This window comes from Schistocerca gregaria, chromosome 3, assembly GCF_023897955.1.
Source record: "Schistocerca gregaria isolate iqSchGreg1 chromosome 3, iqSchGreg1.2, whole genome shotgun sequence".
Classification (NCBI taxonomy): domain Eukaryota; kingdom Metazoa; phylum Arthropoda; class Insecta; order Orthoptera; family Acrididae; genus Schistocerca; species Schistocerca gregaria.
The window spans coordinates 725103146-725121727 of record NC_064922.1 but is presented as its reverse complement, the minus strand read 5'-3'; the positions used below and the strand labels follow the sequence as shown (position 1 = coordinate 725121727).

The following is an 18582-nucleotide window of genomic DNA, read 5'->3' as shown; positions in this document are numbered from 1 at the left end:
ATGATGCAGCATTTCCCAACCAAATTGCTGAAGCAGAGCCTTTGTCTGACTGGTAGTGTGGGGGCAGGCATTATCGTGCAACAGGCTGACTCTGTTCAACAGCATTCCTGGGTGTCTTTACTTCATGGCGAGTTGCAGTTTCTGCAAAGTGTCTTCACAGCACTGCGTATTGACTGTGGTTCCACACTTGAGGAACTTGACAAGCAGAGGCCCCTTGCAGGCTGAGGTGGAGGTCACCATGACCTTAATGGAACACATGTGAACATCTTTGGATTTATTTGACAGTGCAGATGTGTGATGTTTCCACTGCTGGCTTTCCCGTTTAGCCTCTGGCTCGACACCACATGGGGTTACGATGACCTCCTCCTTCACATGCAAGGGTCCTCTACTCCCTGAGTTCCTTGACTGTGGAAACACAACTAATGCACAGTGTTGCGAGGATACTTTGCAGAAACTGCAACCCACCATGCAGTCAGAATGTACAGGAATGCTGTCAGACAGATTCAGCCTGTTGCACTGTAACACCTGCCTCCAAACTGCCAACTGGATGAAGGCTATGCTTCCACAATTGAAACACTGCAACATCCTCTGTACAGCCAAGCTCTTTCACTAAGTGATTTTCACATATTTGGTGACCTGAAGAAAGACATGGGCCAATGGCCATGCTGCAGTAGTAACACTGGTTCTCATCATATCACTGAAGTTAAGCGTTGTCGGGCTGGGCTAGCACATGGATGGGTGACCATCTGTTCTGCTGCTGTTGACAAGTGGAGTGCACTCAGGCAAACTGAGGAGCTACCTGATTGAGAAGTAGAAGCTCCAGTCTTGTAAACTGACATATGGCTCAATGACAATGAGCCAAAAGCCATTGAGAAACGGGCCCGCAAAATCTATGTGAACACGTTCCCATTCCTGGGTTGCAGGTGGCCATGAAGAGAACGCTGACCTGGGAGACACCTGTTGGCTCACACACTGTGAACAGGTGGCCACAAAGTGCTCAATTTCTCTGTCGATACCAGGCCAGTACACATGTCTGCGAGCCAAGGTTTTAGTATGGGGAACACCCCAGTGTCCCTCATGTAATAACGTGAGGACCTCCCTTTGCAAACTTGCAGGAACAACCACGCGAGGAGCTGTATCATCGGTAGCCAGAAGGAGAACTCCTTCCAAGACTGAGAGGTGGTCTCGTACAACAAAATAATTATGAAGAGGGTCCGAGGCCCGGCCTGGATGTCGGGAAGACCACCCTTGCTGAACGAGGCGAACTACTTGCCAGAGAACCAAGTCAGCTGCCGTTTCCCTGGCAACTAGTGATTGGGAAGCCATCAACCGCTTGGCGGGACACCACATCCAAATGAAAACACACAATCTCCTCCCGATCGAACTTAGGATCCGGGCCCACCGGAAGAAGGGAAAGAGCGTCGGCGCTGGCATGCTGACCGGTAGGATGAAAATGAATGTTACAATGGTACTAAGAGAGGAACAAGGTCCAGTGCTGCAGTCTGTGGGACGCCCTATCTGGAATCTGAGAGGCTTGGCCAAATAATGATATTAATGGCTTATGGTAAGTGATTAACTGAAACTTCGTGCCATACAAGAAAGGGTGAAACTTGATAACAGCGTAAACAATGGCCAAAGCCTCTTTTTTCCACCTGGGAGTAAAGGGCCTACGCAGGACTAAGAGTTTTTAGACGCAAACGCCAGTGGCTGCTCGGAGCCATCCACGTTGCGATGGGCCAGGACCACCCCCACCCCATACTGCGAAGCATCTGTAACCAGGACCAACAGCTTATTGGGGTCAAAAGTAGCCAAACAAGGCGCTGACATGAGGAGGCCCTTCAACAAGGTGGACGCGCACTCACATGCTGGTGACCAACCAAAAGGAACCCCTTTGTGCAGAAGGCAGTACAGGGGCGGGCCAAGGTGGAAGCCCTGGGAATGAACCGGTGCTAATAGGCAATCTTGCCTAAAAAAGCTTGTAACTCCTTCAGCGCAGTGGGCCGCGGAAGGTCAACAATAGCTTGGACCAAACTTCCTAGCGGCTGCACGCCGTGCCGAGAGATGGTGTAGCCCATGTACTTAATGGACAGTTGGAAGAAGTTCAACTTATGCAGGTTGCAACGCAGGCCCACAAACCTGAATTTGAGAAAGCGGGTTCGAAGGTTGTGCAAATGTTCCTTCGTGCTGCAGCCTGTGACAATTATGTCGTCCGGGTAATTGATACAATGAGGGATTGTCGACGTGACATGTTCAAGATAACACTGGATATTCCGAAGGCCAACCGCTGGTATTGGTAAAGGTCAAACGGGGTGTTGACGACTGCCAGCTGTTTGGAGTCCTCATCAAGTGGTATCTGATGATAAGCCTCTAAAAGATCGATTTTCGAAAAATATTGGCCTGCCGCCACATGGGAGAACAATTCACCAGAACGAGGCAAGAGATAGGTGTCCACCACCAATTGGGAATTAATGGTGGCCTTGAAATAGCCACAAAGACGTAATTTTTCCGAGGGTTTCCTGACAATAATGAGGGGCAAACCCCACTCACTTGAAGAAATGGGAAGAACGAGCCCGAGGGCTGTCAGCCGGTCTAGCTCTGCTTTTACCTGAGGGCAGAGAGTGAAGGGCATCTGCCTCACACGTAGAAAATGCGGGCAAGCCGTCACCTTCAATGTTAAGTGAGCTTCAAACTCTGAAACACACCTCAGGCCCTCCTCAAATATATCCTTAGTCAGAGGTCAAAGATTCCAATGATTGATAGGGAACGTCTTCGGAGACCAACTGTATGGTGTCTGCGATAGAAAAACCAAAAGCTTGAAAGGCTTCCAATCCAAAAAGGTTAGCGGAGCTCGCATCACTGACAACAATAAAAGTAAGAGGCTGAGTGACTGATTTGTAAGTAACGTCGGTACTGAATTGACCCCCAGTAGGGGAATGAACTGTTTACCATAACCACGAAGATGCCGGTAAACTGGCGCCAATGGGGGCGACCCCAGGTCGGAGTAAGTTTGTGCATTCAACAAGGAAACTGCCGTGCTCGTATCTACTTGCAGTTGTAATCGGCGCAACCGAACCTAACCTCGATAAAGAGTTTGTGTGTCGATGCGTTGGGAGCCTGGCCCGATGAAACTTCCTAAATGTCAACGTCCATTTCCTCTGTACCTGCTTCCTTTGATTCTTTTGAGGCTGAACGGCAAACTTTAGCAATGTGTCCTTTTTTATTACATTTGCGACAAACGGCCCAACGCTGGGGGCACTCTGACCGATCCTGATATCTGTAACACAATGCACAGGACGGTAACAGGGGCCGGCGGACAGAACTCTGTTTACACGCCATGTGGGAGTGGCCGTAACTGCTGGATTGCACCGCTCGCATGTCGTCCGCCCCGGATGCAGTGGACGCGGCCGTGCCGCCCTGAACTGCCGTGACGTCACACAATGCTTCCAACTGTTGACCCACGGCGTGAGAGACTTCATACGATTGAGCAATGGACAGGACTTCCTCAAGAGAAGGGTCTTCCAACTGCAGGGTCCATTGCCGGACCTCCCTATCAGGGGCCAAACGAACAACAACGTCGTGCACCATAACGTGGGCATGCGACTCTCGCAACTGCTCCATGACAAAATGACACTTGCGACTAAGACCGTGCAGGGTAGCGGTCCACGCCCGGTAAGACTGATGGGGCTGTTTCTTGCATTGATAGAACTTGATCCTAGCCACCAAAACATGCATGTGGCAGCGATAATATGAATACAGCAATGAACACAATGCGTCAAAAGACAAGGACGAGGGTTCCTGCAATGGCGCTAGCTGCTGCAAAACTTGATACAGCGAAGGAGATACCCAAGACAAGAAAAGAGCATGACATACCTCAGCATCGGTAACATGATATGCCTGGAAATGCTGCCGAAGGCGATGTTCATATGCGCCCCAATCCTCCGCCGTCTCGTCATACGCGGGAAAGGGAGGAGGGAATGGTGCTGGAGCAGATTGCATGGAGAGAAACACCAGAAGTGCTTGTTTTATGGTTGCCATGAACTCCGTCTGCTGCTCAACCAAAACCTGTACTAAATCCTCCATGCCGTGGATAAGCTGCGAAACAACGACACAACATGCGAAAGAACGACCCTACTCATCGCCAATTGTGTATTAACATGATTCACGTTGTCTGTCGCACTTTACATAGTGGAGACCAGGAACTGTCTGCTAGGCCATGCCCGATGTAAAACTGACTGGCACGGCCCATGCTGCCTGAGTTGTTGTTGTTCCGCTGGCAGAGGGCATGGCTGAATTCTCGAGTGCCCTCTGGTGGACAGAACTTTACTAGTGGCAACTACTGTCCGTGACGCACCGTGTCAATGTGTGCCTCCCGCGATCTTTCTGGTGGTTACTACATATATAGCTTTTAAAAATAATTCCAGTTTTTTTATACTCCTCGTAAAAATCACAAGCCAGCTGTTTTTTGATGAACTTTGATTGATGATGAAAGTATTCAGGAGAAATGTAAAGCAAATGATTTTGTGTTAACCTTATATTATGCATACTTGTTTGTTGTTTATGTGTGTCAAAGAATAAGTTGTAAAATCTTTACTGACCTATAAAATATGTTTTATTTAAGTAGCACACCTCGCTGTAGGCAAGTAAAGAAGGGAACCAGCGAAAAAATGCATTGGAGCACTAAGAAAATGAATGTGTGTTCCTCTTTTAATGACTTTGACAGAATACTGGGGAACCAGCTGCCTCGATCCTCATTCTGCCTTCCCTCACCAAAAATTTTGGCATGAAACATATTCACACTTCTTTGTGCTAAGAGAAAGTAGCAGAGAGGCAATGATGTGATGGAAAAGAAAGGATACAGTGGTATTGGGAAGGAAAGAGAAAGGGAGGGAGGGGGGGTAGAGAGAGAGAGAGAGAGAGAGAGAGAGAGAGAGAGATGAATAGCTGAAGACAATAGTACTGGGAGCCAAAGAGAGAGGAGATATTAATGGTCAGTAAGAGGCAGTGGCAGTAAAAGAGACTGAGAGATGGATGGAGATAGAAGCAGTGTGAGCAACAGAGAGAGGAGACGTGGAAATGAAAAAATACAGAACAGACCATACATAGGTTAGGAGGTCTGGACCCTCCCAGACCGGCAAACTTTAATACATAGATATAAGTGATGGCACATTTTGGCCCGAAATTACAGTAAAAAATTTTTGATCTGCTGAAGTACGGTGGAGAAGGTGGCACTGGAAATAATGACAGAAAGAGACAGTGTGAGTGACAAGCAGTAGCAGTGGAGTATGAAAGCTTAAACACAAAGATTGTATTCAGGTTTACAGCTCTTCATCTGAAGCAAATTAAAGGCAATGAATTGTCTTTCTACAGAGCTCCAAAAAGGTAGAAATCATGAGAAAAGATTGAGACTGTATGGAGGATGTATAAGGGCTTACCAATGCAACTTCTGTAGCATACTCTAAAAAACCATTGCAACATATGAAACAACCATTTGGATGGCAGGTTGTTTTGATTACGCCGCAGAAGTTTCACTTTGAAGCCATTAAAGATCCTCTATACAGTCTTGATCTCTCCCCACAAAATTTTCATCTTTTTGCAGCCCCAAAGAAAACCATATGTGGCCATTGATTTTCTTCGCACAAAGAGGAGCATCCCTGGGTACAATCACCGTTCAACAGGCAACTACAAACATTTTCTCATGAAGGCATTGATCATTTTCTCTCACATTGGGATAAATGTATTAAAGGTTACGGCAATTATTTTTAAGACAGTAAAAGTTAACTTTTTTCTGTCTATCTGTTTTCATCTGACTGCAATTATACTGTGTCTAAGTAACAATTATCTCTCTATAACTGTTTGTCTTTCAGTCTGACCCATTAGCATTCTTCAAGGCATAGACTACAACAAATACAGTTTCTGTATATCAAGGGAAGTCACAGCTATCCAAAATCAGGAAACGGAATGTTAGGAACTTATTTCAAATTCTGTGGTAATGCAGACAAATGAACAAGAAAGTTAGTTCCATTTGCCTCCAGACAAAAGGAACTACAAGTAATGCAATGTGTGTGTGTATTACTGCAACTGGAGTATCCACAACACTTAAATATGAACATCCCTAGAATGAGATTTTATGAACCATTGTTACTTACAAGAGTAATGTCTACCGTAGCCCCTACTCAGTATGCAGGACAGAAGTTCATAGCAGTGTGAGAGACAGAGGAAAACTTTTTATATATGCATATGTCTTTTTCTTTTACCTCTCTTAATGTCTACATACACACAACTTTTTGTATGCATGTCTACATGAAAGCACCTTTCGAATGTAAGTTTCACTAGTCTCCTTGTATAATTAACATCAAAATTATATTAAAAACAAAGATTCCAAGACTTACCAAGCGGGAAAGCGCCGGTAAATAGGCACAATAAATAAAACACACAAACACACACACAGAATTTCGAGCTTTCGCAACCGGCGGCTGCTTCGTCAGGAAAGAGGGAAGGAAAAGGAAAGATGAAAGGATGTGGGTTTTAAGGGAGAGGGTAAGGAGTCATTCCAATCCCGGGAGTGGAAAGACTTACCTTAGGGGGAAAAAAGGATAGGTATATATCGCGCGCGCGCGCGCACACACACACACACACACACACACACACACACACACACACACACACACACACATCCATTCTTTCCACTCCCGGAATGACTCCTTACCCTCTCCCTTAAAACCCACATCCTTTCATCTTTCCTTTTCCTTCCCTCTTTCCAACGAAGCAGCCGCCGGTTGCGAAAGCTCGAAATTCTGTGCGTGTGTTTGTGTGTTTTATTTATTGTGCCTATCTACCGGCGCTTTCCCACTTGGTAAGTCTTGGAATCTTTGTTTTTAATATATTTTTCCCATGTGGAAGTTTCTTTCTATTTTTTTTTATAACATCAAAATTAGGTATTTCAATTTTAAATGTTACGATATTAATATTAATAATTCTTTAGGTCTTTTGTGATGGTGCATTTAGGGAGACACTGATCTGATTGTTTTACTCAGTGTCTATTATTCTTGTGTTAAACACTAATGGGGGAAACGGGGGAGAAGAAGATAGAGGGCGAAAGGGGTGGAGGAAAAAGAGAAAAAAGTGATGGACAGAGAGAGAGAGAGAGAGAGAGAGAGAGAGAGAGAGAGAGAGAGAGAGGAGGAAAGGGATAGAGAGAGGGTGGGGGGAGGGAGGGGGGGAGGAGGAGGAGGAGGAGGAAGAGATTGACAGAGGGGAAGGGGCAGGAAATTATGAAGTACATCCAATTCCGATACATATTTAGCACTGCGGGGTTTATAACGTCTTAGCTCAATAGCAGTGACAAAGAGGCAAAAGTGCCCCTCCCCTCCTCCCTTTCAATATAGGCTGCCCTATAGGACAGTTATGTTGTATGGGAATAATAGCAGCATACTTCATGAACCTGCATTGCAGGACAGCCTAATGCAGGGCAAAACCATTTGTCAAGCCCCCGACGTGTAGGCTACCATGCATGACAGCTGTTTTGCAGGATTAGAGCTACACATACAGAATGGTAAGGGTGGTGGCAAGGTTGTGATGAACACAGATGGGATGGACAGAGAGAAGGGGGCAGACAATGATGGATAGGGAGAGAGGGGGGGGATGCTGTGGACAGAGAGAGGTAGGGGAGCAGGTGATGACGAAGAGGTGGGAGGATGATGTGGACAGTCAGAGGGGGAGAAGGTGATGGAGAGAGAGAGGGGGGGGGGGGGGGCGGTGGGAGGGGAGAGGAGGGCATAGGAAGAGTTGTACAGTGAGGGGAGGAGGAGATGGGGAGACAAAGAACGAGGGGGGAGGAAGAGAGGTACAAAGAAAAATGGAAGAGAAGATTGAGAGGGGGGGGGGAGGAGAAGATTGGCAGAGGAGAGGGAGAAGAAGATTGGCAGAGGGGGGGCAGGAGAAGATTGGCAGAGGGGAGGGGAGGAGAAGATTGGCATGGGGGGAGGAGAAGATTGGCAGGGGGGGGGGGGGGGATGAGACAGGCAGTGAGGAGGAAAGTGGAAGGGGCAGAGGGTAGATGTAGATGGAGGTGGAGAAGGAAGAGGGAGAGGAGGAGGAGGAGAGATAGGAAGATATGTTCAGAAAGAGGGGAGTGACAAATTGGTATGGAAAAGGAAATGAAGAAACCGACAGAGTGGGGAGTAGGTAATGGATAGATAGAGGTGAGAGGTGGTTAGAGGGGCTGAGCAAGGAATAGGTAAACACAGGGGGCAGGAGGGGGGGAGGGGGGAAGCTGATGTATGTCGAACACATACAGGAGTGAAGCCACGCAGATACGGCGAGTAATATACAGGGTGATTCAAAAAGAATACCACAACTTTAAAAATGTGTATTTAATGAAAGAAACATAATATAACCTTCTGTTATACATCATTACAAAGAGTATTTAAAAAGGTTTTTTTTCACTCAAAAACAAGTTAAGAGATGTTCAATATGGCCCCCTCCAGACACTCGAGCAATATCAACCCGATATTCCAACTCGTTCCACACTCTCTGTAGCATATCAGGCGTAACAGTTTGGATAGCTGCTGTTATTTCTTGTTTCAAATCATCAATGGTGGCTGGGAGAGGTGGCTGAAACACCATATCCGTAACATACCCCCATAAGAAAAAAATTGCAGGGGGTACGATCAGGGCTTCTTGGAGGCCAGTGATGAAGTGCTCTGTCACGGGCTGCCTGGCGGCCGATCCATCGCCTCGGGTAGTTGGCGTTCAGGTAGTTACGGACAGATAAGTGCCAATGTGGTGGCGCTCCATCCTGCTGAAATATGAATTGTTGTGCTTTTTGTTCGAGCTGAGGCCAATTCTCTAACATCTCCAGATACTGTAGTCCAGTTACAGTAGCACCTTCGAAGAAAAAGGGACCAAAAACTTTATTGGCTGAAATGGCACAGAAAACGTTCACCTTAGGCGAGTCACGTTCATACTGAGTTATTTCCCGCGGATTCTCAGTGCCCCATATACAGACATTGTGACGGTTGACTTTCCCGTTAGTGTGGAAAGTTGCTTCATCACTAAACACAATCTTTGAAATGAAAGATTCATCTGTTTCCATTTGAGCGAGGATAAAATCACAGAAATCGATTCTTTTAATCTTATCAGCTGCAGGCAGTGCTTGAACCAATTTTAGACGATAAGGTTTCATAACTAACCTTTTTCGTAGGACTCTCCATACAGTTGATTGTGGAATTTGCAGCTCTCTGCTAGCTCTGCGAGTCGATTTTCCTGGGCTGCGAACAAATGCTTGCTGGATGCGTGCTACATTTTCATCACTCGTTCTCGGCCGTCCAGAACTTTTCCCTTTGCACAAACACCCATTCTCTGTAAACTGTTTATACCAATGTTTAATACACCACCTATCAGGAGGTTTAACACCATACTTCATACGAAATGCACGCTGAACAACTGTTGTCGATTCACTTCTGCCGTACTCAATAACACAAAAAGCTTTCTGTTGAGCGTTTGCCATCTTAGCATCAACTGACGCTGATGCCTAGTCAACAGTGCCTCAAGTGAACGAATGTACAACTAAATGAAACTTTATAGCTCCCTTAATTCGCCGACAGATAATGCTTAGCTCTGCCTTTTGTCGTTGCAGAGTTTTAAATTCCTAAAGTTGTGGTATTCTTTTTGAATCATCCTGTATAATGAGTAGTCAAATGAAAACAGTGTAGATGGAAAAAAGTAATTAAACTGCCTCAATATTTTAACTTTTAATACATTTACCTCACCATGACAGAAGATGGTCAATGCCTTCATGAAAAAATGTTTGTGACTGCCTACTGAACCATGACTGTACTAAAGCAAACTGATGGCCATAAATACAGGCAGACCCACATGTCACCAAGATCATTTAGACTACACTGTAGAAATTTCACTGGGGAGTCCTTACATATCCTCCATATAATCCTGATCTCTCCACACACTATTCCACACTTCTTTACTACAGAAGAAAGACCTCTGTGGCCACTGATTTGCTCTAGATGAAGATGTGTACGGCTGGGTACAACCATGGTTCAGTAGGCAAGGTAAACATTTTTCCATGAAGGCACTGGCCCTCTTGTCTCACAGAGGGATAAAGTGTTAACAGTTATGGCACGTACTTTTGAAACAATAAACAGTTTCATTACTTTTTCCATCTATCTTGTTTGCATTTCACTCCCTCATACATTGAGATGGCAAAAGTCATGGGATACCTATTCAAATTGTATTAGATCTCCTTTTGCCCAGCATAGTGCATCAACTCAACATGGCACAGACTGAACAAGTTGCTGGAAGTCTCCTGCAGTAGTATTGAGCCATGCTGACTCTAAAGCTATTCATAATTGCGAAAGTGTTGCTGGCACACAATTCTGTGTTGCTGGCACACAATTCTCTGCACAAACTGACCTCTCTATTATGTCTCACATATGTTTGATGGGATTCAAGTGAAGCAAACTGTGTAGCAAGATCATTCACTTGAACTGTCCAGAAAGTTCTTCAAACCAGTCATGAACAATTGTGACCCAGTGACATGGTGCATTGTCATGGGAACATGAATGCCCTGAATAGCTGCAAATGTCTTCCAAGCAGCTGAACATAACCATTTCTGGTCAATGATCGGTTCAATTGGAACAGAGGACCCACTCCAATCCATGTAAACACAGCCCACATCATTGTGGAGCCACCAGCAGCTTGCATGGAGCCTTGTTGACTACTTGGGTCCATGGCTTTTGGGGTCTGTGTTACCCTCAAATCCTGCCATAATCAGCTCTTACCAACTGAAATCAGGACTCACTTGACCATGCCTAGTTTTCCAGTCATGTAGGATCTAAATAATATGGTCATGAGACCAAGAGAGGCACTGCAGGTGATGTTGTGCTGCAGCACTCGTATCCATCTTCTGTGCCAAAGGCCATTAATGCCAATTTAGCCATACTGTCCTAATGAATACATCTGTCGTACTTCCCACATGGATTTCTGCATTTATTTCATGTAGCGTTGCTTAGCATTGACAACTCTAAGCAAACACTGCAATTCTCTGTCATTGAGTGAAGGCATGTGGCCACTGCACTGTCTGCGGTGTGTGGTAATGCCTGAAGTTTGGTATTCTCCGCAGACTCTTGAGACTGTGGATCTCAAAATGCTGTATTGAATTCCTTTATGATTTCCAAAATGGCATTTCCCAACTACAACTAGCATTCTGTGTTTAAAGTCTTTTCATTCCTGTTGTGCGGCCATAATCACTTCAGACACCTTTTCACATGATTCACCTGAGTACAAGTGACAACTCTGCCAATGCACTGCCCCCCCTTCCCCCCCTTTTTTTTCATTGAATATGTGATACTACCAACATCCATGTATATGCATATTGCTATTCCATGACTCTATCACCTCAGTGTATATGGTCAGCTTCCCATGACGTAGTTGTTTCTACCAATGGTTTTCTGTTTCTCAAACAGTATACTAGCTAAGTGTTGTACCTCTTAAAACCAATGTCCTTTCTCTTAATTATCCCATCCTGTTACTGGCCATCTTTTCTGAGCTGAAGCTCATAGCAGTCAATACAGATCTCTTTTCTGATGCTTTGGGGACATTTCTGTGTAATGAATTCACCATGGTGATCCCAAAAGAAGCTAACAATGCAGAATACCACTCAGAGACCACCTGCCTTGTACAACTGAGGTAGCTGGGTGATGACCGTTTCACCTCAAAGCTGCCCAGCCCTTCAGCACATAGCACAATTTGAGGTTTAGTGTTTTATTTTTATTTTTTGCTTATTTCTTAATGGAGGTTTATATTCTCCTTGTGATCTAGAGCAGATGAAACCCTTATTGAAAACACAGTGGTTGCTGAAACACAAACAATGTTTATGATCAGAGAGCATTGGCCGGGAACAACAATTTTCAGCACACGGAATAGGGTTTCACCAAACCTGAACGCAGCCACGAAAGCCTAAAATCACAAAGATACTCACTATTTGGTTTGACCCAAGAGAATTGTATGTATGGCTTAGACAGTGGATGTCACAGATGCAGGGAACTCCATTTGAGAATGACTTGGTTCTGGTATATTGTGACATTTCCAAGAAATATATGTGGTAGCATTCTGTTCCACTGATACAAGATTCAATAGTGTGTAAGTACAAGAAGCACTATTAGGTATTCATGTTAGGTTGGTTAGTTGGTTTGTTTGTTTGGGGGGAGGAGACCAAACAGCGAGGTCATCGGTCTCATCGGATTAGGGAAGGATGGGGAAGGACGTCGGCCGTGCCCTTTCAAAGGAACCATCCCGGCATTTGCCTGGACTGGTTTAGGGAAATCATGGAAAACCTAAATCAGGATGGTCGGACGCGGGATTGAACCATCATCCTCCTGAATGTGAGTCCAGTGTGCTAACCACTGCGCCACCTTGTTCGGTATTCAAGTTAGCCGTGGATACAGTAGAAGTATAAAAATGTGATTTTGAAGTGATTTTGAGTGTGGGTGAATGCCATGAACAATTGCATTTGACATTTGGAAATTATTGTCCTCCTACTGCTTTGGACTTCCTTTGCTTTCACATAATGAAACATTAAATAAATACTCTTGAAGGTGAAAATTTGTAATTTCAGTCCACACAAAGTTAATGTTTATCATCATAACTGGTCAAGAAATGCAACTGCACAAATCTGAGCAAACCGACAAAATTGTAGTAATGTGTCTGAATTTTCTCCAAGATGCTCTTACAAGAAAAAGAAAAATTGGAAGGAGTGTGTGAAAACACCTATGAACACTTTCTCTGCTGCAAGTGAACACATTGTCAAAACCGCAGGAGATCATAAGACAATGACAATGGATTTCTGTACTGGAGGAAGAATTTGGAAGAATAGTTTAGTGGCTTTTCTTCTGCTAGGGTAATGCACCTATAGAACTGCGAAAAAAATTCAAATTTAGAAATTACTGTTTTCACCTTAGAGCCCACATCTCCTTAAGTGGGTGACTGGGAAATGGGGTAGGGTGGTAGGAGCCACACCCAGGCCAGGACTGTTATTTCAAGTCTCTAGACGTAGCCTTATAAGGAAACATAGGAATGAGGGAGAGGTTTTACATATATTAAATGTAACATAAGAGAATGATGCAATGTGTGCACAATTTCTTGAAACTGAGACAGCGACAGGGATTTCTGTAGCTTTCCAAGTGAGAGACGCATCTGGTCTGTACACATGCAGGTGTCTCCTTTAATGATGCACCATTAATGATGGTTAGATTTCTCTTGCTTGAGTACAGTTTGGTTTTTAGGAAGGGTTATCAACACTGAAATCTGACGTTAAGACCACACCCTAAATCACATTGGGAACACTGTTTCCCATGATGTTAGTAGAAACTTTTCTGAACATCAGGATCTAAATACAGTGGAACTTCGATTTTATGTTTTTCGCAATTCTACGCCACAAATTAGCACCTGTGAAAAACCCATAAAACCAACACAAAAAATTACCACATTTTACTTTTCTTCCTAGTAAGGTTTACCTCGATCCTACGTTGTTCTTGACATCCTGCTTGATTTCATCTTGTTTTCTTCCTATTGACATTTGATATGACTGAATGAATTACGAATTACAAGTGGCACAAAAAATAGATGGTTCACACTATGAGAGGTTACGGAGCTAAAGGAATATTTTATGCTGTTGCAGACAGGGGAGATGTGAGAGGGGAAATGCTGACATAATTCACAACCGGTGTTGCCTATACAACTTGCAATGTTTAGCTTCTCCATGCAGTTATGACACGACTACTGCTAGGTTGTGGCAGCTATGGGAAAACAAATTAATTGACACAAAGTGTTCCGGACTGGGCCAATGCATGACCATGGGGCCCTGCTGCTCCCTCTGCTTGTGCCGCTTATAACTCAGCCTCATCTGTTTGCTTGCATTTCCAATGTACTGTATTCAGCAACAACATCAATCATCAACCTAAAAGTTCAAACACTGATTCTCAAAGAATACGCTCGGTCAGAATCAAGGAAATGTCGACCATTTCCGGCTAGTGAGCTCTTATTGGCTGGCGACTTATTACGTCACCCAATAGCCAGCGCAGCCACCACACCACACTAATACACACAATACAAGCTCACATGCTGGATATGTAGAGAGGAGGAGAGGCACTTCAACCATGGGAGTTCACATAGGGGTGGAAGCATTCTGTAATGTGCTGAAAATGTGCTTTTCATCCAGATCATCTGCTATGGCAGAAATGTCACACGAAACGGAACAAGGGTTTTGCAATAGCACAATTTAAAGACTTTGGTGTTCAAATCTGACATGACGCAGTTGCAACAGCTACACACACTACTCACATACATAGTTTGCACCACACACTGTTGATCATAAAGATTGGCAGCAGTGATACAATACATGAAGCAAAGCTGCAGCCCTGATCTTTCTTTCAAATATACATTTTACACAGTGTAGAGAAATTCACTGAGTCGACATCTAATACACTTGTAACATCAATTGGGGAAGTGAACTCATTTTTTTCAAGTATCTGTTTCTCTCATTGAGCCTAAAATAACATTTTGACAGTGGCAAGCACATGACTTGTGGCTCATAACAAAGACAAAGTTTGTCATTAAGCAGATGTCTACATTTATGCTTAGGGTTTAATGACTCAGCTGCTGCGATATTTTCAGTTTAATTCACCATGTTCACCAAATTGCCTTTTTTAGAGGTGAGCACAAAGGAAAGATCTCTAAAAAACACTTGTTTTGATATATAATTTGTGCTCGTAGTCGGAAACTTGCTTGATTACCTTGTACCCAGATACCAATTTCAATTTTTTGTACGTTTTCACTTGTTGCTACACACCTGTGATTTTTTAAGAAGTGATGAAATTCATTACCACAAATTAAATTAGAAACATTGCACTGTGCATTTAATTTCATTCAGTTATATAGATTTTATACAATGTATTGCGATTTTTAATAATTTGAGCCAATTACATATCTGTATTTTGGGGGTCTTAATGTCTTCCTCGATTTCACATTTTCCTCAATTTAGCGTTTTTTACATCTGGACAGCATGAAAACCTAAAATACGAGTTTCACTGTAACAGCAATGTGAAGTACTCCCAGAAAGCAGCAAATATCAGAGGAGCAGAGGAGTGCAATTAGCAGAAAAGGTGCAAAATTAAATAGAATGATTGTTACTGAGGCAAAAGCAGGTCCTTCAGTAGCACTGAAAGTCTAAATAAAAATGGGGAAACAATCTGGATTTGTGAGTTCAGTGGATTGCCATGGATTGAAGAGAGAGTCTTGGCATCTTAACAGACATGGAGAGAATATAATCATTTTTCTCAGTTTTTCATTTTTTTCACATGGAAGTTGTGACCTCTCAAGAGATTTGGAGACTTACATTTCATATACAGAGACCTAATATGATTTCAGTCGCCTCCCTATGCAGGTGGCTGCTGTAGAAGAATTTACTGGAGATGTTCGAGCGCTACAGATGAGCTCCTTAACCTTGTAAATGTGGTATAGGAAAATACAATGTCACTGAATCTACACAAATCACATGGACAACATACAGCAGGAAATAGGCTTGACATTTAACTACAAGTGTCATTCAATAAGAATGCCCCACATTTTCTAAAAAAAAAAAAATTAATATACATAGACAAACTTCCTTGTAGGTGCTTCACATTTAATGTTTGTTCTGTGCACTGGTGAAGTTTCGAACCATTCTGTCAGATGGCAGACCCACAGTACAGCGTCAAATGGCATCTACGTATGACTCACGTTACAAGCACTGTGCTGTTATTGAATTCTTGTGAGCAGAAAAAGAAACCATGGTGAACATCCATAAATATTTGTGTTCAGTATATGGCGATGCTGCAGTTGATAGGAATACAGCTGGGCGATGGGTAAAGAAATTGACAGCCTCAGGAAACGCAGAAACAGAGTTCCATGATCAGCCATGCTTGGGACGTCCTGTCACAGCCACACACATGCTGAATCATGTGGATGCCATTATTCATACCGACCAGTGCAACACAGCTTGAGAATTGGCTCTACGTCGGTCAGCACTGGAATGCTGAAACATGAAAACATGGCTATGCCTACAGTACAAGAACTTTTACCAGCAGGGAATACACCCTCTTCCACAATGTTGGCGAACAGCCACAGAATGTGATGGAGACTACGTAGAAAAATAGGATGCGGACAAGAAATGTTGATGTATATTGTCATTAAATTCTGACTCTTTAACAATAAATATGTTCTGAGAAAAAAATGTGGGGCTTACTTATTGAACGACCCTCGTGCATTTGTCATCAATAATCTGTATCAATGAACAGGACTACACTGTGTTGTCAATGGGATAACAAGGTCCAAGGTGGAGTTTCATCAGATTGGAAGAGAACATATAGCTGGCAAATCCTCAATCCAGGAAAGGAGAAGGTATTTCAAAATAAAACCAAGATGTTAGGCCTGATCTGTTGATTGCACACTTGGCCAGATGACAGCAGGCCATCAAGGACATGAATGAGTTTAAGAAAAATTGGGTCATGACAGATATGCTAAGAGTATCTCTTCATCTGGCCCAAGAACCGAACCACCTAGTCAGTCAGACAGTATCACTAAAATTTTGTCAAAATCGCAGTGTGAACTATCATTATTTATATTCACTAAGTGGGTCTTTGAAAATGAAATACCTAACTTCCTTAGCCTGTTGTGTCTCTAAAGGTATTGTCATCATCCAGGCTTTAAATTCTAATCTTACTTCCTTTGTATTCATTACGACTTATCAAATTAACAGCAAGAACAATCCTAGGAACACTGACAGATGAAATGCAGGGTGAATAAGAGATGAGAGTTATGGACTATGTACAAATCACCTCCATCACTGCATATCCCCATATTTTACACTTACCTTCAGCATCTAGAAGCTTCACAAGATCCTCACGGGGCCCAAAAAAAGTAGGGCCAATATTAGGTCCTGCTAACATCCTCTGTATACGAGCAAAGTCCTCTGCTTTTCCTAGACTTCGCTGCTGTGATGAGACTGGAAAGTGTGATTTACGAATCTGAAGCCTTGTTGACTTGGACAGTTGTTTTCCAATGGAACCTAAAAAATCAATTCACAACTAAGAACATAAATAGGAACATAATTGGTGACTGTTAATTGTGTGTGCTTCACGAAAAAATTAATTATCAATTATATCTCAAAAATAATTACATTACTTAAGAAAGCTGATTTTGTAAGCAAGAGCATCCAAATTGTTCAAATCTGTGTTTAGCTCATTATAATCCATCAAAGGTTGAAAAAGTGGAAAACAAACACACAAACACACACACACACACACACACACACACACACACACACAAATTCACAACTGACACTTGTCTGCCTGCCTCTGGCAGGTGAGACTGGATTGTGCACAGAAACTGTGCCTGATGGGAGAAGCAATACGCAGGTGGTTCGGGTAAGAAGGAGGCTTGAGGAGGGAGGGGGTGGGAGGTGGGAAAGGAGAGACATAGAGGCAAAGGAAAAAAAAAGGCTAGTGTGTTTGTTGGCAGAATAGAAGATTGTGTTGTGCTGGAGTGAGGGCAGGGAAGGGGTAGCCATGTAGAGGACAGGAACTAGCGAAGATCAGACCAGGGGGTGGGTGGGGAACGGTGGGTATGGGAACATAGGATGACTGCAAGGAGATTTCCCATTCGCACAACTGAGGAAAGCTGGTATTGGTAGCAAAGATTCTGTTGGCACAGGTTGTGAAGCTGTCATGTAACTGAAGCATGTTGTGTTGGGCAGTGTGTTCACCAACTGGGTGATCCACATGTATCTTCGTCACAGTTTGTCAGTGGCCATTCATGCGGACAGTCATGCCCAGATAGAAATCAGCACAGTGGTTGCAGCTTAGTATGTAGATCACGTGACTGCCCTCACAGGTAACCCTACTTTTGATGGGATAGGAGATGCCTGTGATTGGAGTGGAGTAGGTCCTCTTACGTGACCTACAAACTAAGCTGCAACCACTGTTCTGCTTTCTATGTGGGCATTACAACCAACAAGCTGTCTGTCTGCATGAATGGCCACCACAAACTGTGACCAAGAGACAACTGGACCACACAATATCTGAACATGTTGCCCAAAACACCATGCTTCACTTCCATGACTGCTACACAGCATGCACCATCTGGATCCTTCCTACCAGTATCAGCTATCCTGAATTGTGCAGTTGGGAACTCTCCCTGGAATATATCCTAAGTTCCCATAACCACCCTGACCTCAACCTTCGCTAGTCCCTGCCCTTCACCCACCTAAATCTGAAAATACTTCAAACTGGTTCACAGCAAAACTCAATCTCTTAATTTTCTGAAACTCATATTGAGTTTCAAAACCAGTACTGATGATCTACAGTTCACTATGATATCAATTAATATACACTTTAAATGAGTTCTAGCCATAAATTTATCATATACAAATGAATATTGTTAGACTGAAACCACAATGAAGTCCAAGTCCAAAGACAGTGCTGTAAAAGAAGTACAGCACTTAGCTCTGAAAGCTTGTTTATTACTGACAAC

The 18582-nt window shown here is 43.6% G+C and overlaps 1 protein-coding gene across 3 annotated transcripts in view; it reads right to left on the bottom strand.

Annotated features, from left to right (window-relative positions):
* LOC126354647 (gem-associated protein 5) overlaps positions 1 to 18582 on the bottom strand; it is a 330980-nt gene that overhangs the window by 95734 nt on the left and 216664 nt on the right. For all 3 annotated transcript variants that reach the window (XM_050004418.1, XM_050004417.1, XM_050004419.1), the window contains one exon: positions 16925 to 17119. In XM_050004418.1, coding sequence (XP_049860375.1) covers positions 16925 to 17119 — 195 coding nt within the window. The remainder of the gene's footprint in view (positions 1 to 16924; positions 17120 to 18582) is intronic.